The sequence below is a fragment of the Arctopsyche grandis genome, chromosome 11, assembly GCF_051622035.1.
Source record: "Arctopsyche grandis isolate Sample6627 chromosome 11, ASM5162203v2, whole genome shotgun sequence".
In the NCBI taxonomy this organism is placed as follows: Eukaryota; Metazoa; Arthropoda; class Insecta; order Trichoptera; family Hydropsychidae; genus Arctopsyche; species Arctopsyche grandis.
This window is the reverse complement of record NC_135365.1, coordinates 5,883,294-5,905,703: the sequence shown is the minus strand read 5'-3', so window position 1 is coordinate 5,905,703 and position 22,410 is coordinate 5,883,294. Positions and strand designations below refer to the sequence as shown.

Genomic DNA, 22,410 nt, shown 5'->3' with positions numbered 1-22,410 from the left:
GATATATGTACGTATAAATTGGCTTACTTAAATTTGAACTATTTTTTACAAATGAAAAAATTCACTATTTTCAATATTCCCTAATATATTAATATATTATACAAACATATAAGATTTAGTTTTGAAACTTAGAGGGATGAATGTATGAATGATTAAGTTGGCATCTTTGAGCTGAGTGAATGTTTACATATGTTGAGGTTTAGGCCAATTGTCTGAGTGATCTTAATGTCAGCTGTCAAAAGCCACGTGCATATGTCAAAATGCTGGCCTCCCGTAAAACGGATGCTGTAAAAGATGAAGATGGAATATTCAGTGATGCTGAAGATGAAAAAGATGTTGTAGCACCGGTATGTATAGAATGTCAAAATTTAACATGTATATCACATTTCGTAAATATATTTAATATGGTGTAATAAATGTATGTATTTTTATGTCGTATGTCTTAACATGAAATAGTTTTACAAGTAAAATGTTGTTTTTTTTTTTTTATTTTTAGCAAAACGGAACAGAAAATATTCAAACTCAACCAAAAGTAGTAAAATTTGTGCCTACCTTAGATTCTGACTATGACGATTATGACGATGAGGATGTGTCCGATGATGAATTCTACGAATGGGACGGTGAAATGGAAGGTGTCGATGGGAAATATAAACAATTAACGATTCAAAACCGTGGTCTCAACACTCAAAACAATTCGAACAAAATTTCATCATATCAACCGTCAGAAAAGTTGTTCAAAAAATATACTAATAAAATCAACATTGACAAGTATGAAATGCCTCACTTGTCTAATGCCGTTGCAAATTCACTGCTGGAAAGCTCGAGAAAGACGGACAACGACAGACTGCGAGTGAAAGACAAACACGACAGAGCCACTGTCGAACAAGTTCTAGATCCTCGAACGAGGATGATCCTATTTAAATTACTAAACAAAGGCGCTATAACTGAAATCAACGGCTGCATATCGACTGGTAAAGAAGCAAACGTATACCACGCCACGTCTAAAGACGAACAAGACTACGCCATTAAAGTATACAAGACGTCTATTTTAGTATTCAAGGATCGAGATAAATATGTGACCGGTGAGTACCGATTCAGACACGGATATTGTAAGTCAAATCCGAGGAAGATGGTCAGGACTTGGGCTGAGAAGGAAATGAGGAATTTAGTACGTATGCACAGTGAAGGTTTGAACGTGCCTGAACCTATTATACTGCGAGGTCACGTTCTAGTCATGAGATTCATCGGTAAAGCCGGCTGGCCGGCTCCTAAGTTAAAAGAAGTAGAACTGTCACCATCCAAAGCTTGCACTTTGTACCGGGAGTGCGTCGTTATGATGTGGAGGTTGTACAATAAATGTAGGCTAGTTCATGCTGATCTTTCAGAGTTCAATCTGTTATATCACGACGGGCAGGTAGTTGTGATAGACGTTTCTCAATCTGTCGAGCATGATCATCCGCAAGCTCTATTATTCCTCAGGAAGGATTGTACGAATGTGTCAGAGTTTTTCCGGAAGAAAGGTGTGGCAACAATGACGGTAAAGGAGTTGTTCGATTTCATCACCGATCCTAGCATTTCCGATCAAAATATGGAGGCTTATTTGGAAAAAATCTCCGAGGCTATATCAAATAGAGACCACGAAGAGTTGTCTGCTAAAGAACAGATCGAAGAAGAAGTCTTCAAAAATGCATACATACCCAAAAGACTTGCTGAAGTAAATAAAATACGTTATTTAAATGAAGCAAACTAATATGTAAGATATTTAAATAACCATTTCTTATTTATTTTTTTTGTAGGTTGTAGACATTGAACGAGATATTAGATTGGCGAAAGCTGGAACTGGTGATGATTTGGTGTATAAGACTATTACTGGATTGAAGTCAGATCTGTCGGGTGCTGTGACTACGCCTGAAATTTTGGATCCGGATGAAGGTAGCGATGATGAGAGTGACGGAAGCGGCTCATCTAATTCCGGTGAAGGCGATGATGACCAAGGTATTCATTATGTTATAATAAAATCTGATTTTTATTTGGTGTCATTTACTAAAACTATGATCATTTACAGAACGGAAACACAATTTAGGAGGCAGACCTCGTGATGAATCTCCAGAAAGTAGAAAAGCCAGGAAAAAAGCAGCAAAAGTGACACAGGCTGAAAAGCGGAAGACTAAAGTAAAGAAGCATGTCAAAAAAAGAAAAGAAAAACAAGCAAAAAAATAAATAAATAATACCATGTTATAATTAGTTAAAATAAATTTATACGTATTAAAAAAATAGTCTTTATTTCGAATTCCAAATACAAAGTATTACATGAAAGTATAATATTTCACTAAACACACCAAGCTGTCGCAATAGCTCTGGTCTGACTTGGTCATATTTGACAATTATATATTAGATCAGATTCAATTCATCATGTAATTACCAATTATAGTGTAAGGTGACCATTCGTACTGGCTTTACTAGTACAGTATTGGTTTTTTGGTATCTGTCCTGGTAGAATCCTTGGGATTTGCCTGTTTATAAATATTAGATTAAGTATTTAGAAACTATATTTTGGAAAAAATGTCCTGGTTTTGTCATATAACCTAAAAACATGTAAAACAGTCACCTAACTATAGTGTTTAATGCTGCAAATTTAAGTCGTACTGTCAATCTGACGACACAAAGATTAAGCTTGCATAACTGTCACTGTACAGTCATATATTGAGATTTTTTCTTGAGCATTTTATACAATATAACATTTAAAGCTAATAAAATATAGTACAACACCCACAACCGGTCCACATATTATGTATTTATATATTTAATTTTGGTATCATGTCGTGGATCAGGCAATAATGTGACTTTGGATGATCTACACTCTGTCTTATTGTATGTTTCGGTTAAAGTTCACGTTATGAGACACTTAAATGAGTAATGAACATAGATATAGAATATATAGATACGCCCTGACGCTCTAAGCCGATCACCCTTTTGGTGCATGCATACCCAAAGGAAAGTAAAGTGCATGCACACTCTCTCTCAGTAGCTAGTTAGCTTCAAAGTAGGAAGGTCGATTGACATTTTTCGAAAATGCCAACGTGTTCAGTGAAATTGTGTTACAATTACTCAAGAAAACATAAAAAGACGGATGGCATCACATATCATAAGTAAGAATTAATATATAATGTATTCAATTTTAGTAGTATTTTAACATATAATGAAATATCGGCGCGATGATTGAACAGCGGTCGACAACCTCTGCCACAGATGTCTCTAAATGCACACGTATATCTTGTTGGCACTGAAGGAAATTCAGAAATCGACATTAAGTTTAAAACTACAAACAATGAACTAAATATTAAAGTGTCAGCTTTAAAATTGAGCCTTGCGGAAGTTACTAATATTTAAATATTGTAATAGTTAATGATTGTTTAATTATAGTAACATACATTTGTAGTTTAATATAGTGTGTATAGCTAAATATTTTTTTCTTAATATGGCTTTATTAGTTTGGTTTACCGTCACGCGGAGTGTCCAATAAAATAAAGTTATAAATAAAATAAAACTTCAGTGCATGTACATATGTACATACACTGGTTGCTGACCACTGCCGACCGCTGCGTCGAACTTTTTTTTCACCACTTCCCCGCTAGTTAAATCCCCCGCACCCCTCAGTTAATGGGGACAAGATCTCCAACGAAATTTGTATGTGAAGGCATATCTATGTACTCTATATCTATGGTAATGAAGTATGAAAACTATCCCAAGCTACATATATGCATACATTAAACTATAAAATAATATATAAATTTTGTTTAATTCTATTAATATTAAAATTTGAGATTGTGTCAACTTTTGAATACTGTATAGACATCTAATCAAATATCTTAAAAATAAAATTACACATACATATCAGTCTTATCATTGTTAGAGCCCTACACAACTTTGGGCTTAGCTCATATGCAATTTTTTTGTTACTGAAATTATTGATAAAGTTGCACATTTGAACGTTATATTAAGTTATAACTAAGAGATTTTATTTATTTTTTGGATCTGAATTACTTAATGTTTATAACACAATCCCAGAAATTTCTAGATTGAGATTGCCGTATGTAAGAATTTTGTGAATGATCATGTTGCAAATCTTCGCCGGAGGGCCAAATAACACAGTGACCTGAACACCAACATAAGCGTCACCATGGATCCAATTTCGAACCACACTGAGGTTCTCGATATGTCCAAATAGTCGAGCAGAACGTTCGGCTTAGCGAAATGGCAATACAAATCGTCGCACTCCAATGGCTGCCGGCCGAATCCAAACACGGTCAGCACCAAAGCTACTACTCCACACCTGACAAACGACACTTTCATCAGAAGGTTCATCATCCACGGTATACTCTTTGCAAAGTCAAAGCCGTATATTGCCAAGCCGAGGAATGGAGCAATTGCAAGTGGTCCCATTGCACATCCGTTCTGAAACGAATAAATACATCTCAATAACAATAATTACAAACTCAACCACATATGTACATTGTATTTTATTTTATTGTTACAATCAATATACACTCGTCATTACAGATCTCTCCAATGCGACGAGTGTACGATAACGGTCAGAAATACAATAATACATATACAATCAGAATACATAGCATATAACAATTAATCAGTACAGAAATAATAATCATAGAGACATCTATGGATTATTTTTAGATTTTTGTGTATAATTATTATTACAATTTTTATACACATAATAAACACGAAATTATAGATATATCTATAGATTTCAGATTACTCTGCATAATTTTTACAATTATACACACAGATTTTGTGACAATAGGAAATGATTTAATACCAATTTTCAGGAACCGTTTCAACAATGATCAGATAAAATTGGCAAACTCTGATAGAGAAACGATCGATTTGGAGTCACAAAACCCCTAAACATAACCAGCAGTTTGACGAGGACTCGAACCTTCGACCTCAGTGGTGCTAAATATATGTACATATACACTGCCATTAAGCCAAACTGCTGGCTGATATGTAAATCTTGTACATATAAGGGCATAATTATCAATTAAACTAAATAACTCCAATCAGAGGTATTTCAATATCATGCATGTAATGTCACATACATATTTTCAATAGTAATTAGATACGTATGTGTATGAAGGTAAACGGATTATTCCGCAAAAATCTTTCTCGCGCAATTCACTAACATCTCGATCACGGTACATATGGCACTCGAATACAATGTGGCTTTCGATTGATAGAGTTTTTGGGTGCCAGATGTTCCGTGATCAAGATTTTAGTGACGCGCGAGATCGCATTTTGCGGAGTAATTACCGAACCGTGCATGAAAGTGGTCTTGGATCATTGTAGTTACACTATTTATTTTATTTTATTACAGGTAAACCCAATGGCGGCTCGTCTTTAAGGACAACTGGGGCATTGCCCCACACACATGACCTAACCAAGATAGAATAAATTTTGCTTATCCCGCCCCCTACGCAGTGAGTCGAACCGGTTTGTATTTCAGTTTCGGGCAGTCGCTTATTTGCCGTGGTACCGTGGTCGCCAGCTTTAGTTTACCCGCTACTCTGGCATTTGCGAGTGATATTATGTGTAAAGCAGTGCTACTCAAGCTTTTTCAGTTCGCGGACCAGTATATATTTTTCAGTAATTTTCACGGAGTAGCATCATATTCGATACACAGCAAATTTTTGCGACAAATAAATTTAGAGTATGTATGTAGGTGGGTAACATATTTATAATAATCAACAAATCCGAGATGCTTATTTTGAACAATGAAATTAGATAAATCGGCAAACTCTGATACGAAGAGATCGACTTGGAGTCACATATATCCAAGGTCTGGCCAGCGACACCGAGTCGTGGATTGAACCTATGACCCCTCAGTAAAAAGCATAACACGTTAACCACTGGGCTTAGTTGGTTAACGTGTTATGTTGGGTAACTGGGTTGGTTACCTTTCAACAAAATCTTTGCAAGGACTCTGCGACATTCGCCAATCATATTGATAGGTTCCACATCATTTCCTCCCCACCATTTGACGAATAAAGTCATGAATAAATGACATCCATTGTCTGACCATATCACCCCTCATTACCTTCATTAATGAGAAAAAAAAGTGTAAAACTTGAAAATCTGCATACCGTAACGCTGAAGTGTGATCCGATGGCTAATCCCAATCCTTCTCCAGCGAGGGACACCACATTGCCGACCAAGCAGAACAGTAAAAATCTGAAGAGTTCTACTGGCAGTCCTGCCATGAAGTAGACCAACGAGCAAAATATAACGTTGAGAAAAACTTGCAAAGGCAATTTAGACACTGTTAAGGCGGCGTAGTATGGAGCAAGTCCGTACCATCTATTGAAGTACTCTTTCTTGACGAGTTTCACCTCTTGAGGGTCTGTAAAGTAAAAGTAAAGTGGTTTCCACTGAGCTCCAACCGTATGCTTTCAATATATTGAATTTGGGTGTGATTTTGTCTTACACACTAGAACTGGAACCATTATTTGGGTATATGCGAAGAATATGGTGACTCCTATGCAGAACTTCAAGTGGTTGAACATTTGGACTCCGTCATTTGCCGTTCCGTAGAAGCAAAGTCCTATCAAAAGTCCGCACAGGATGTGGTGAACGGTTTGTATTTGAATTCCTGAAAAAAATATATGATTTCAATTTAATACTATGAGGCAGGTACAAGACATTTAAGTATATGTAGGCCAAAGTACAGTAGAACGCATGTTCTTGAATTGGATTGGACTCAAATCTCTAGTTGACGACCTTACTCCACGAGTGAGAATTTATATTATAAAATTGGCATAGTAACCTAAGGTGTTTCTTCTTATTTGCAGCAACATTCGCAGCAGCAATACTCTAAATTGGACGAATCCAGAAGTTGCATATTCGATATTCGAATCCGTCGACAATCTTCGCATCTTAAGCCACGCCATTGTGGAACTTATGTTGGATATTTGCGATATTACCGAAGTGCTCGAGTTTCTTCTTTGAAACGTAACATTTTCTAGAGGACTTTGAACTTCGGATTTCTTCACCTGCAACTCCATGTTGGTGACAATGTTGGTTATTTTGACAATTTCATCAGTCTGAAATGATTTTCCGTTCTGAGTGAGATTCGAGAGCGTGTCGATGTTGCTCTGACTCTCTGTCACTTCAATGACTGAAAAAATATAGCATTAGCATATTAAGTGGCCCAACGGACAATTAGTATTTAAGGTAGTTCTGTCCATAAATGATGACTTTAAGGTCGAAAACACACTGAACGGTAAGTAAGACGTCAAGATGGTAAAGATTCTAGCATTTCATAAACGTGTCTATTACGATTATTTTTCACCACCTTACTGGCGGAATTGATTTGAATATCTATTGTTGACCAAATCGCGCAAAATGGCAAAGTTTCAAAATGATCGGAAGAATGTAGAATATAATATAAATATGTTGTCAGACCAATGAGCGAAGCGAAACATAGAAGAGCTTTGTAAAAAATAATATTATTTAACGACCAACCAATCACAAACGTTTTTGATCTATCCAGCCAATCAGAAATGACTTTGACGAGAGCGAAAACACACTGAGTGGTATGTCACGTCCTTGGCTCCACGTTGTGACAGTGGGTGTTCCACAAACTGAATTCGAATGTAGGTAGTTGCACTTGCAGAGTGCATATGTTTCTCCTACATTTCAATACATATGGGATTCACCATTATCGATCACTGTCAAGCAAGGATAAATACAAAGATAAAATATCACCGAAAACACTTCAGGGGGTGATTTTAAATACCGTATACCATGCATATGGGCTAGGGGTGCTGCGTTTTTTCGCATGTTTAAAAGTATCTAAAAAAACACGTACCACGTATGTATTTACATACCACTCAGTGTTTTTTCACCCTAAGGGTGAAATCAGACAGCGGTGGATGTGGCACGTTGTTTTTTTTAGATAGTTTTAAATATATAGAAAAAATGTGGCGTTCATGGGATGCGTGCGTGGGATAGTTCTTTTAAAACGACACATTGACAGTGATCTATACCAAAACGACCCTTTGGACCATTTTCGGTAAAATTGTATCCTTGATTGACAGTGATCGATAACGAATATAGGATACATCGTTATGATTTCGCCTTAACTGTCACAAGTCTCATTTCGTCACCTCCCATTCTTGGATTGGATCCTATAGATATACTAGTGTTGTACCCGATGATATATCATCGCATGGGTTATGGCATATTAAGTTATTAAATGAAAAAAAAAAAAAGAAATGTGTCGGTCCTGTGTTCGATCCGCACGTGGTCGTATTTTTTTCAAATACCTTTTAAATATATTTTATTTAATATTTATATTTAATTGTTTAATATGAAAAAAAAGATAAAACCTACATATAGTCAATATAAAGCACCAATAGCAAAATTAATTAATTAATTAAATAAATTTTAAATAAATAGCGCTAAATGCTCAGAGACTTAGCGCTGTCTATTAGCCTAGACTCTGGGCCCTAGAGGAAACATTGGTAGCAAACAGTGTATATAGAAGTTTTTTTCTTTCGTTATTATATTATACATACTCACTTAATTTGCGCGAGCAGGATACGACAGGAACAAGAGGAACAAGCTTTTCCTCCCGTATTATGTGCGCGCGCAGAATACGGGAGGAAAAGCCTGTTCCTCTTGTTCCTGTTGTATCCTGCTCGCGAAAATTAAGTGAGTATGTACGTGAGTATGTACCGTTTACCATGCACCCTTTTTTTTGATCTTTCGATTTTCGATCTTTGCCTTCCGATATTTTCGTTTTTGGGCGTTTCACATTCGGGTTCGTGACGGAGACCGAAGTATATGATATATAGTTTATATGAAAATCAGTGAGGGAAGACAACACGATTGACACGGGAGAAACTTGCAATGGTTGTAATTAAATTAAATTGAAATAACATCTCACCAAAGTCAGCAGGATTGTGATGACGAGGACATGCCAATCCCACTGATGTCAAGAACGGTACCAAAGCAGAAGTTCCACCCTGGTACACGCACAGACCTTGAGCTAATACATAAACCTGAAATTGTATAATATAGCAATATAGTAATCAGGGTATTTATATGCAGCTACACATTTCTAGTGTGATTTTTATGTGAGCTACCTGATCGAACTGTTCAAATATTGATGCAGACGGCTGATGGATCGTGCAGACAACAGTCCTACCCTGTTTGGCCAAATTGCGTAACAATTTGACGCAGTGCGTGGTCGTCACCTGATCCAATCCACTTGTCGGTTCATCTAGGAAGAAGATGGGAGGATTGTTCACCAGCTCCAGGGCAATTGACAACCTTCAAACGGTTTAAAGTTGTGTTATAAGATGCAACAAGTATATGTTCCAGAACTATTGAGTAGATATCCCAGAAACGTACAACCATAAAAGAAAAACCTTAGGAATCCATTGGAAAAGTTGATGTTTCAGCTTTTGACTCTTTTAACTATAAATAGCAAGAAAATTATACGCCTAGTGAAATTTTCGTAAACGCTTTCCCCTTTACAATAGCAGATATTTACTTAAAAGACATACATACATACATATTTTTTTGCTAATATGTATTTACAATGAAAACCAAATATTAGTACGAGTATTGACCGTTTTTTTTTATAGACCAACAGTGCAATAATTATAGAGACAGTCTGTACACAGCCTGGGGATTCATCTTTAGATGAAGAAGGCTTCAAGAGTAGATGCTCCCTCTCAAAGTATACATACATACAATACCTTTTTATAAATATGTATTTATTTAACTCTTTGAATGCATACCAACGCTGATCAGCGTTTTGCCAACAAGTCCATGAGCCTGAAAAACGCCGGCATTGTAGGCATTGTATTTTGAGCAAGTACAAAATAAACAAGAATGCTACCCGGTAAGCCTGTCCAGGTACCATTGAAAAAAAAAATGCATTGAACATGGGTCGTTTAATCCGCGTCATTCATTTGTCAACGTTTATTAAGACTAGTATACACCGGAATTTATGAATTTATAACCACAGTAGAATTTCCCGATGGAAATCCCTAACTGCTGTTTATTTCAGATTGTGGCTCGGCATTTAGATTGTGAGCATTACATTTTAACAACAATGAAGAAGATGGAACTGCTTTTGGAAAAACACATTAATTAATAGACTTCTTTTGCTTATTTTATATTGTTGTAAGATATATTAGAGAGTCTAAACACACCTTTACTAAACTTTAAATCCTCGTCAGTAGTTATCTATGGTTTGTCTGGATTAGCTACAAATTTTATACCGGCTTTCTAAATAATTCTAGTTGGAAATGTTAGAGAAATTTTCAGTGCTAAGGTGTATTTTCATAGTTTTTTTTTGGTACTGCATCGATTTTTTAAATTTTGTTCATTTTGAAAGAATAGAAACTCTTCCGTTATACGGAAAGCTTTCCTTGACATTACGCGACCGTTTCAAAGATCAAGTCCAAGCTGACACTTCCACGTCTCGGCCATCAAATGCCAACTGCTTCTTAAAATTAAAATGGTCAAGTTTGCATAATATATTATGCAAGAGCGTTTACCTCTTCTTCTGTCCTCCCGACAGTGCTTCCGTTCTGGTGTTTTCCTGGTCCACCAGTCCTAAATTCCTAAGAATGTCGTCCACTGTCGACTTCCTGAAAGCGGCACTAGACGATGACGGAAGTTTCAAGGCCGCTGCCAAGTTCATCAGTTCGCCGACGGTCATGAGAGGCTGTAGCAGATCATCTTGGGTTATGTAGCAGGACAACTTGTGGAACTCGTGATCGTTTCTAGGTCGACCCCCTACCAGAAATTCGCCCGTCACTCCGGCTGATCTGCAATGAAGAGCATTTTAAAATATGTGAGTAGGATTTAGAGTGGCATTGCTTTAAACCCATAACTTAAGGGACTATCAAATGAAAATACGTCAAAGTGTTGTAGTATACACAGTTGATTTATAAAGTATATGTACATACATATATATGTAGTTGATCCATTATAATTTTTTAATTTATTTATTAATTTTTATTTATACCAGGAAGGCCTAACAGGTAACCCCAATGAACCTCCTTAGCCAGAAATATTGAATATAGAAGTATTATTATACAATGTAAATATGTACATTTCAATTAACATCCATAGAGACATATGTATATGTATATGGTCAATTCAGTGAAATTCAGTTAATACATATAATTTAAAATCCACAAAGACATTTATGGCTAAATTTATAAATTTGCAACATTTTAAACAGATTTGTGAGAAAATGGGTAATAAAATGATCTTAAACCAGAATCCGGAATCGGAAATATCTAAATTTTCATTTATATAGAAAACGTATTAGTGTATTTTACAGAGTTTAAATTTAGAAATATTTATTAATAATAAAATATCACCTATATCCTGATAGTGCATTCAGTAAGCTACTCTTTCCAGCACCCGATGGCCCCATAATGGCTGAAAGCTGTCCAGAAAAGAATTTTCCATTTACAGATTTGAGGATATCGCGTGACTTCGCTTTACCTGAAAAATAAAAAAAATGATGATTAAATATACTGTCATTTCATTTTATGTCACTGTCATTTCAAAAAAAATTGTGGTGAAATGATAGAATACGTTAAAAAATAATCGATTACTATAATTTCAAAAAATGGCATGTGGGTGGGTGAGGGGGGGGGGAAGGTAGCGAAGGTTTTTTAATCTGCTGGGAAATAGTAATGTGGGATTAAGTTTTATACTAGAATAATGCACGTATAAATGATAAGGTTGGCATGCATGAGTTGAAGAATGGTTGAGTTGGTCGTCTTGTCGGGTGACGCTTAACGAGCGACCAGGTCGCTGCGGCTCTCCGCCATGTAATAAATATTTTAAACTGCCCAGCGAGTCTCATTTAACATCCATGTCTTCTAACAAAAAGGTCCTTCAGTAATTAAACCATTCTTCTGGGGAAGAGGGGGCTTTGCTGTAATTTTCAGCATTTATCGGTCTGACGTTTGGGACGCTCTGTGCTAGACAAAGTTCAATGCATGAATGTGTGCACCAAGCCACTATAGATCTACTATAATAGCGATACTATAGATATACTACATATCACCATATCTTGATACCAAGTATACTATTAGTTTCGTCACGCTAAACGTTATTATGATACATTTTTCTGTATGCAATGTAAATCTATTGCATACATATGTTGTATATATCACAATGCGAGGCATTCTCAAGCTGTGGGTCGGGTTCTGGGGAAATTTTCCAGTTTTACTATCGTTTGACATGCCACCTGGGACTGGGACTGGGTCAACGTTGTCAGTGACTTGCTCAGCCGTTACGAAGTTGCACAACAACAATAATTACAAACGTAACCGTTTTATTGTGTCAATAGCATGTTGCATGACCTTTTCTAACATTTCGGATTACATAGTTTTCGTTTTTTTATTCTATCCACCTAGTTTTGGATATGCGCAGAATTTTAATCGAAGCCAATTGGTGAAAACTTTGATCTTGAACTAAAGCAATTAACCTTATAATAATCGATTGGACGTGAGAGTGTAGTTTACATATTACATAGAGTGGTACTCGGTTTGCTAAAAAATCTAATAAGTACTAGTTTATTATTATATTCATTTTAAAAGAAAATATTAAAGACCTTTAAATAACTCTTAAGGGTCTGACCGCACTATGCGTCACAACAGTACGCGAGCAAATATTGTTTGTATGAAACATAACGCACTACGCGACAGTCGCATGACGTAGAACGACACCGTGCGACAAAGTTGACTTTCTGACCAATTTTGACGCAAGGTGTCGTTCGCAACGTGACGCAGTATCGTCGAGGCGGGTTGCCTTGCGACAATTATTCTCCTTCTTCATATCGTTACTTTGAAATAGCATGTAGCCATAATCTTTTGACTTTTCTCGATTGTTCTTCTTCCTCGCATATCAAAGATTCTATAATAGCGTTCGTTTCGTCCGTCTTGCTCCGAGGTACCGAACGAATGATTGACATAATTTACTGCGTAGTGTCGCATCGCTGTCGTTCAAGTGCAGTTTACCTAATATTGTCGCACACTGATGTGAAGTGTCGTGTCGTTCGATTGACGCATAGTGCGGTCAGAACTTAAAGGGGAACAATTATTTACAAAAAAAAGCATTAAAAAGTTTTATAAAAAGTTGCATCTTTTAAAGTTTGAGATATAACTTCTAAAACTTTCAGTTTTGTATAATTTACAATAATAATAATATATATAAAAAGAGACGTGACCGATGTAGATATGTGCTATGTCCACATCGGTCTAGATATTTCATAAAAACAAATTTTAGGAGTATATGCTGTGCCTAGAGATATTTAATAAAATAAATACATGCGATCAAGACGCACAACCAATCAGAGTGAAGTGGTTCCGTGGACTAAAACCATTGACAATAGGTGCATTTTAAGCTAAATAATTAGAGAAGACGAAATGAGGGGTGACAGATATTAAGACACGGCATGCCTAGGTATACTCCAGCTGTGAAAGGGCGTGTTTTATGTATTTGTTAAAGGTTTATTCATGTTGGCAATCAAGTATGGAAATATACATATCAATACAAGGAAAATATACATATTACCGAAAAAACTCGAGGGGGTGAGTTTTGGTATGGCATTGATCAGGCGTACTAGAGTTTTTTAAATGGCAAAATTATCTAAAAAAAAAAGACTGTATCTGCGACTTAAGACTACGTGTTTTTAATTAGTTTTTTGTATGCAGATGCATATAATTTTTGTAATAATTTTAGATGAATAAATTGATTTTAAGTCGAAAAACTTTTTGTTTCTATAGACAACAAAATTTCTCAAAAATCCCAAATAGCAGGAGTTTGAATTTGATTTTAGATTATCTGAAGCCCCCAAATAATATGAAATCATATAAAACATATTAATATTTTAAATTTATTACTTAAACATAAAATATGTAGAGCAAACGAATTTTAAGAAATGTGAATTTTAAAAAATACGAATTCTAAAAGTGGACACATTGAGACCGTTGTTGTTATAAAAAATAAAACCTTTTCGCTAAAGTGAGAACCACTTTGATGTAGATAGAGGTGAACTAGTATTTTATAAAATTTTCGGAATATCTAATTTGAAGGTACTAATTAATGAAATAAAAAGTCGCGTGTAAAATAAAAAGGAAAATTAAGTTTCTTTTAGTGTGGATCGGACGTTTCATGGTTATATGCTTTTATATATTTTTTTTCAACTGGCATGCTGAGGTTATTGTTTTTCATGTGTTAAAAATGACAGGTTCGCTTGTGGTCTATTTATAATATGTAAAAGTAAGGGAATAAAAACTGCGGCTCGCGGTCCGCATTTGTCTGGGTAATAATATTCTTAAAATATACAATTTATTTTTTAATAACATTATATTACAATACATTTTATATAAATATATCTACATGCATATGTATGTTAATAAAATTGAAAGTGTATTTGTGTATTAGTTTGATTTTAATATATTTAGTTGTTGGTCTTATTAAATGTCAGATCCGTCTGCTAATACGAGTTTTCCATTTGTATATAAAACAAGTTTTCCATGAACATTTTCCATGTTTAATTATAATATAATTCTGAAGACTTCGTTGAAATCAATTTCGTACATATATTATTTTAATTTAATCCGTAAGTGCTTAATCTTTCAAGACCTCAGAAAGTATTAACTTCAAATCATTTTAGAATACATATATTGTTATTATAAAGAAGTCGCTATTACTAAAAAAATAAAATACGACCTTTAAGTAACTAAAATTGAATTTGGCATCAAATGTACATATTATTGTGTAATGTATGTATTTGTTAAAATAATAAATTGCACTCCCCTGACATACAGGCATGTCAAAAAATGCAAACAAAATAGATTAGGCAACAAAATGGAATTTTTTTATCCTTTTTTGTTTTGTATTTCCGGGTTTAAAAGATCGCTTTGTTATTAATGAGTTTTCAAGTTCAAAATTTAATTATCATTGCCGTTTTGTGTCGCATTCAAAATAAAGTTCGTTTCATTTCAATTCAATTCCGTTTTTGTTTATTTATTTTTTGTCATAAATAACTGACACATTCACCATATTTTTTCATTATATTGGATATAGTACTTTTATATAATGTTTCTTAAGAAAAAAGAAAACAAGTATCTAAAATAACATTATTAATAATTTCTTTTTCGAATATTCGGTAGTAATTTTAAACTATTTTTATACATACATATGTAACATATGGACATATGTATATATGTATATATATATATGTATTATATATTTTTATTTTCGATTCACATTTTCCTTATGTGCTATAAATATATGAAACATTTTTTTTTTAATATAAATTTATTTATTTTTTTATTGATTTTTTCCTGTCCAAGTTTTTTCTATCATATATTGTTACAATTAAGATGTATCATACATTTTATTTATTTTATTTTATTTATTCAAAAATCAACAGACAACAAGATGAAGAAATGCAAAAAAAAACAAAGAGTAAATATATAATATATATAACATCCGAGTCCAATTACAAATTTTTACAAAGATAAACAAATGAAAAAGATAAATACAAGGAAAAACAAATGACATGGAAAATAATAAGCTAAAGTGTTAAAATATTGGAAAAAGGTTATAAAATAGAATAGAAGAAGAAGAAATTAATCAATCGGTCAAGATTCTTTTGATGTTAGTCCTGAATTGATGTAAGGAAACACCGAACAGATCAATCTCATTCAGCTCCCCGTTAAACATACGATAAACACGCTGCAGATAAGAATATTTTTGGGAATTGGTATTGAAAGGATAAGGTGAAAAGAGTGCACCTTGTCTTGAATACCTAATTGGGATCCTGAAATCAACCTTACTCAGTAAATCAGAACAATCAAGGAAACCCTTTATGAGCTTAAAGAAGAATGTAACATCAGTAAGTCGTTCCCGATTTTTAAAATATCGGGAACAGTATTATGGGCGTAGGTAGGAAAACGGTAGCGTAAGGATTTAATAAATTTAGGTTGAACTTTTTCAATACAATTAATATGGGATAAATAAAAAGGTGACCTAATAATAATGGGAAATTCAAGATGAGACCTTACAAAGGCATAAAAATAAAGTAATTTAAGTACATAAGGATCATTAAAGGGTATTGTTGAGCGGAGTAGGAATCCAAGAGATGTATAAGCTTTGTTAGTAACAAAGGAAACATGTTCAAAGAAATCGAGTTTGTTAATTAGTATTACACCAAGCTCCTTAATAGATGATGATGTATTTATAATTTAATGGTTTAATTAATAGTGATAGATGATACATAATCCGGAATCAGTAGTTTCCAATGACATTTTCCTATTGTAAGATAATTTCTTATGCCTTAACAATACGAAGACCACATGCTTTAATAAAACGTCGCAATAGTAGATATAATATAATTATTAGTATTTAAGATGACTATAAATAGGGGGAACTGGTTAATGCGCAAAACATTATTTTTTGCATCCGCCATTTAATGACAGTGTTTTGAAGCGCGATGTGAATTTTATTACACTAAATTTATTTTAGAAGACGCATTTCAATATATTTTATATGATACATGCCGAATGTGCAAAATAATGATTATTTTAATAATCCTTGAAAAAACCGGTTTGAAAATGGCGCATTATATTTCGCTCGTTTTTTTTTTTATTATTTGCTCATCTCATCGACCTTATCGCAAAGTTATTATTTATTGGGCTTGCTAATTTTCCGGGTAGAATGGTTGGATATGGCTGAATGCTGTTTGTCAATTGAATTGTTTTGTTTTCGCTGTGAGAAAAATAGCAATCATTGTCTTTATGAATCTTAAATATTTATTCTAATTAGTAAACGCAATCTTGTGCAATCTTGACGATTTATCGCTATAACAAACTAGTGGGTAGAAGGTAGTAGGTCTTTCAAGACAATATATGTAAACGATAAATCAAACGTATTAACTTTACTGTGGTATATTGTTTAGTTTTTTTCATCATATACATACATATAATAAGACCTTATGGTCTTAAAAGTGCACTCGACAAAATTACTATGAGCAACAGGAACAATTGTGGGAACAGAGATTAATCAATCTTTACTAAAATTGACCAATAAGTTTGAATATGACAATGATTGTTGTTGATTTGATTTGAGATATGAGCGTTTAAAAAATTGTACAATATTTATTTTTGCAGTAATTTGATGCAAAAGCCAACAAATATATGTAGTATTGTTGCGTCAAAAGTGAGTATTAGAATCAATAGTCAGATGTTTTTTTTATTGATTGTGAATTTTTATTGCTTTAAAATGCTTATAATTAATTATCTAGTGAATTTAAAAAATCGAAAATTTACTTTTTTTTCTTAACCCTTTGGTGCTGGCGTCTTTTCTGTGAAAGCCTGCCACATTTAAACTAGAATTACTTAGAAATCCAATAGAAAGCAGGTATAAAAATTGAAGCTATTCCAAACAAACCCTAGATAACTACCGCCGAGGATTTCAAGCTTTGTAAATTTGTGTTTAGATTCTCTAATATATCTTACAACAATATAAAATAAACAAAAGAAGTCTATTAATGAATGTATTTTTCCATAACCAGTTCCATCTTCTTCATTTTTGTTAAAATGTAATGCTCACAATTTAAATGCAAAGTCACAATTTAAAATACTCAGCAGTTAGGGATTTCCATCGATAAATATTCTGCTATGTATATTCTGCTAATTCTAAAAGTTGAAATCAACGGGCACAACACTAGTTAAATATAAGAAACAAAATCAAATTGGGTGGTTTGGTGTGGTAAAATTATTATCTACGATACACTTGTCGTAGGCGGCAATCTCTACGACAGAGAATGGCTTGTCCCAATACGTTTTGAACAAAAAATGGGCCTAATATTGTTTAATGAACACTTATAAATATGTCTTCGATATTTTCAATTTCAAGCAGACATATTGGCTAGCTATAATATATTTTGAACTACATATCGTCATTTCTAATGAACGAATTTCAACATTCTATTTGTTTTCAGTGTGTCTGAATTAAATATTGTTGGATTTCGATAAAATTGAGTAAACTAATTTATTTATTTATTTTTAATCTATACTAGGAAGGCCTAACAGGTAACCCCAATGCACCTTCCTGGCCAGAAACATTGTACATTTGATACAAGTACATATTATAAAAAGTAAATACATATCAATTAACACCCACAGAGACGTATATGGTCAAATTTGTAAATTTGCAGCATTTTTAAACAATTCAGTAAATACATATCAATTAACATTCACAGATATATTTATGGTTAAATTTATAATTTTTCAGCATTTTATGCAATTCAGCGAAATTCGAGATTGCTGAAACGTCAAGATTTGCGAGAAAATTGGTAAGATTGCCAATTTGTTGGAACCGTTTCAATGAAAATCAGATGAATTGGCAAACTCTGGTAGGAAATGATCGACCTGGAGTCACAAATCCAAGGTCTGGCCAGCACAAACCAGTGGGATTTGAAGCCGTGACCATTCTGTTTTATATGCTAACATTATACATATATGCTAACCTCTAGTCTATTCTGCTAATTTATTTTATTTTATACACATCAATTAATCAAGCACACTCGTCTAACAGATTGCTAATATATTGTAAAATAAATATTGTATTGTATAAAAATAATATTGTAAAATAAATAGAAGAAAAGAAAAAAAAAACAATGAAAATGAATTAGTTTAAACAGCGTATAATATCACGTCATCGAAAGTAACGACATTTATTTGCATATACAATATTCCGAATATTTGATTTCGCTATTGATTTATCAAAAATCTTGACAAATATTGACATTGCACACTCGATGACTGAACAATTTCGCTAACATCATTCTAATGTTTATTTAGTGGAAAAAAACTCAAATGGAGGCGGGCTAGACCGCACGCATTTTTAAAAAAGTCGACTTTCATAATTTTTCAGGTAAACACTGATTGAACCATCATCAAGCAGAATATTTATTTGACAAGTATACACGTTTCCAAACTACACTCATTTTGTACAGCATATTCTTTGCAATATGTATATTAAATCATACGGTATATTGAGAAAACTTGCTAGCGAAAATAGCCTTGAGTTGGGAAACAATAGTTCGAACATACGTATACATGTATCAATAAGTTTCAGACCAGGCTGGATATTATAGTCACTTGGATTAAAGTAATAAGTACGCAAATTCACAGTAAATTGAATTGAGCCAGCAGTATGGCTCGGTGGTTGCGTTTATGTTCAGCATCGAGAGGTTATCGGGTTCGATTCCGTGCTAATATTTAATGCTGCTGGTCAGACTTGGATATTTGTGACTCCAAGTCGATCGCTTCCTATCAGAGTTTGCCAATTTATCTGATTTCATTGTTGAAACGGTTCCTCCATAACGGTTACCCATTATGACACAAATATCTGAATTTGATTTATGTACAATGTGTAAAAATTTATGTACAAGTCTAAATCCATAGATGTCTCTAGGGATTAATTCATCAATTAATTAATATTTAATTTCGTGTGCTTGAGCATCTCGAAATCCAGCGATTTCTTTAATAAAAAATGCTGCAATGTTTGTAATTGGCTTGGCAGGCGTATTGGGGTTTTTCGGTTAGGCTTTTCTGGTATACATATATTTTGTATGTAAATAAAATAAAATATTGCTATCAAATAATAGTGAACAGGAACACCGTTTCGTAAGCGAAAGGTATTGTAATGAGTTCTTATCTATAATAAAATAAAATAAATATTATTGAATCCAACACTATATTGATACATTCAGGTCAAAGCTTATATCTCAATTGAAAACTATTTGCTGATTGTAAAATATAATTGTAAACAGCAGCAACACATTAGCTGATTATTTGAGTCTGATTTACTATGTCTTATTTTACTCAATAGCTTAAAGAGCAGACTTACTGCAGTAGTTTTAAAAGATCGTACAATAAGGAAAATATTTAAATGAATAGAAAAGTTGCTTATTTATTATTTACATCCAATTAAAAAAATCATATCTTCAAATTACGGTAATCATTCGGTTGTGTTTTGTATTGGAATACATTATTTGCTGTATTGGAATCTTCATGCGATTGATTATTTAAATTGAAGGTGTTAATGTCAAGAATAATATACATACATATTCCATTAATATCATTTTTGTAAGCGATTATCTCCGGTGATTTCAAAGATGATGCTGCTTAAATTACAGAATTATAACAATAGAATGATCGCGATCTCAAGAATGCAACGAATTAATGGTAGAAATAAGCCTGCACTTGAATGAATACATTCAAAATAATTTATTCGATGGGTCTAACCTGACTATTATACGAGTATGTAGAGGAAGTGTAAAGCAAATGTTTCATGTTCATGTTATTTGAGAAGACGCCAGTATTCTTGAACACATTTTCAAGATTATTAAAGTTGTTTTCGCCAAATATATACGCTCTCTTTTTCTGCAACAGTCGAGGCTTGTTCAGAGTCAAGGTCACGAAGTCACTAACATCTCCGACAGGATCCAGTATCCTCAAGATCAACTACAGACTGCAAGTCTGGCGAAAGATCTCATACATACCTAAGATACGAAAAAAATCCCAGCTACATAAATCGGTAGGATCCTGTTCTCAAGCGTGTTGTCTCAGAAGTGTTTAGCAAACAAATTCAGTTTGAATCATTCATGTTCCTTGGGCCGAGTGCATAGTGAAGCGACGCAGCGCGAGAAGAGGCGATGAGCTATGGGTATCGCTAACTTCACCAGTGAAACTATACGACGCGACCCGATAAACTTTAATATACATAGTGAAGCTACCGATGCGACTAAGAACCGTTATCGGTTAGTGATTACTTCGATGCTTAATTTATTATATGACAGCTTTATGATTATAATCACTTGATAATCTATTTTAGACCGAAGCTCCTTATAGAAAATGTAATGCTTCTATGGGGAGTGGTTGGACTGAAACGACGAACGCAACCATTTAATTTGACGGGCGGGAAGGAAGTAAAGTTGTCACCACTAACATGGTCGAATCGGTCCCAACTCACATAATGGTGACCCAAACAACTCGACCATGTCATAGGGCCCTTATACTTTGTATAGAAGACAACTTTATTGAGTGCGGAAAATGCTTAAAACTTTAAGTAAAAAAGAAAAGTGTTGTTTCGGTTTCTTCTTTGGTCTATTTTTTCACTCCCTTTTCCCGTTTTCCCCACATCACTATCCCCGCACACCTCTTCATCCCCATAAATCTCAAAAAACAAGTGCTCACATTGAGCGTGCATAGCCTCACACTTAATTGTTAATCGTGTAGTTTAGCTTTTATTATGTATTTTGACCGATAATATTTCAATGAGTGGTTCTAGAAAATAATTGATATGTGATTCGAAATGAAACTTGTAATTTTCGTATATCGTATTGTTACGTGATTGGATGGTGAGTGCTTGTTGGCCAATGGGTGACCGGCATTAATCGTCCAATCAGCGAGCAGGATTCAACGACCTATAGATCTCACTGCGTTGAGTATACCTTTAGTTTATGGATTACCCCGTTGATTAGAATCTGGCTGCCCGAAATGTGAACAATAAGGGTGAAAACATACTTAATTGAATGGCACTAGCACGTTCTTGGCATCCCGCTGTGGAAAATCTGCATTGGTTTTTTTTTGACAAGTTTCAACATTCCTACATTTCTTCAAATATGGAAATCACCGTTATCGATCACTGTCAAACCTATGTTAATACAAAGATTTAAGCCTGGATGCCATAGTATAGATTATGCATGCTAGCGTTTATTTTACATGTGCAAATCTAAAAAGAGCACGTGCTGCGTGCTTCTCGGCTTGTTTTCGCCTTATATAATTATATAGCTATAAAGTTCTATCACTACTACTACTACTTAAGTTATATACTTTTATCACTGCTACTATTTAATATATACATATTGATACTCACTACTACTCACTGCGTCTTTCACCCCGATCTGGAAATCTTTCTTCACGACCACGAAAAAGTATTACAAAAAGAACAATTTTGTATATTACATTACGGATTATAAAACTAAAGCTTACATATTTAGAAGTACGCTAGGTTTGTGAGGTAATTTTTAAGAAGGGGAGAGGAGTTTTAGGCCATTTCCTTGTATTCTACTCTACATAGATCAACGTCGTAGAAGAGGGCTGGTGGAATGTTTCGTAGCATATTCAGTGGTATAAGTTGAATGTACTCTACCATGCATAAGGAAGTTTATTTAAAAAGGTTGAAAAGTGTACTTTGATAGAATATGATAACAGGAGCGAATCTGCCTGTATGTATAGTAATTCAATTGAGCCAAATCATAGATCTGAGAACGCGATA

The 22,410-nt window shown here is 34.0% G+C and overlaps 2 protein-coding genes across 3 annotated transcripts in view; one reads left to right on the top strand and one right to left on the bottom strand.

Moving 5' to 3' along the window:
- The first annotated feature begins 154 nt into the window (after window positions 1-154).
- Window positions 155-3,760, top strand: RIOK1 (RIO kinase 1). Its single transcript, XM_077441714.1, has 4 exons — window positions 155-347; window positions 497-1,714; window positions 1,797-1,995; window positions 2,066-3,760. The coding sequence occupies exons 1-4, from the start codon at window positions 261-263 to the stop codon at window positions 2,218-2,220; spliced, it is 1,659 nt and encodes a 552-aa protein (XP_077297840.1). The 5' UTR covers window positions 155-260; the 3' UTR covers window positions 2,221-3,760.
- An 85-nt stretch (window positions 3,761-3,845) lies between these two features.
- The window catches only part of LOC143919404 (ATP-binding cassette sub-family G member 1), a 42,450-nt gene continuing 23,885 nt past the window's right edge, over window positions 3,846-22,410 (bottom strand). For both annotated transcript variants that reach the window (XM_077441712.1, XM_077441713.1), the window contains exons 3-10: window positions 11,418-11,544; window positions 10,584-10,856; window positions 9,159-9,345; window positions 8,960-9,074; window positions 6,836-7,186; window positions 6,497-6,661; window positions 6,156-6,412; window positions 3,846-4,455 (exon numbers count right to left, since the gene is read on the bottom strand). In XM_077441712.1, coding sequence (XP_077297838.1) covers window positions 4,114-4,455; window positions 6,156-6,412; window positions 6,497-6,661; window positions 6,836-7,186; window positions 8,960-9,074; window positions 9,159-9,345; window positions 10,584-10,856; window positions 11,418-11,544 — 1,817 coding nt within the window. In that variant the 3' untranslated portion in view covers window positions 3,846-4,113. The remainder of the gene's footprint in view (window positions 4,456-6,155; window positions 6,413-6,496; window positions 6,662-6,835; window positions 7,187-8,959; window positions 9,075-9,158; window positions 9,346-10,583; window positions 10,857-11,417; window positions 11,545-22,410) is intronic.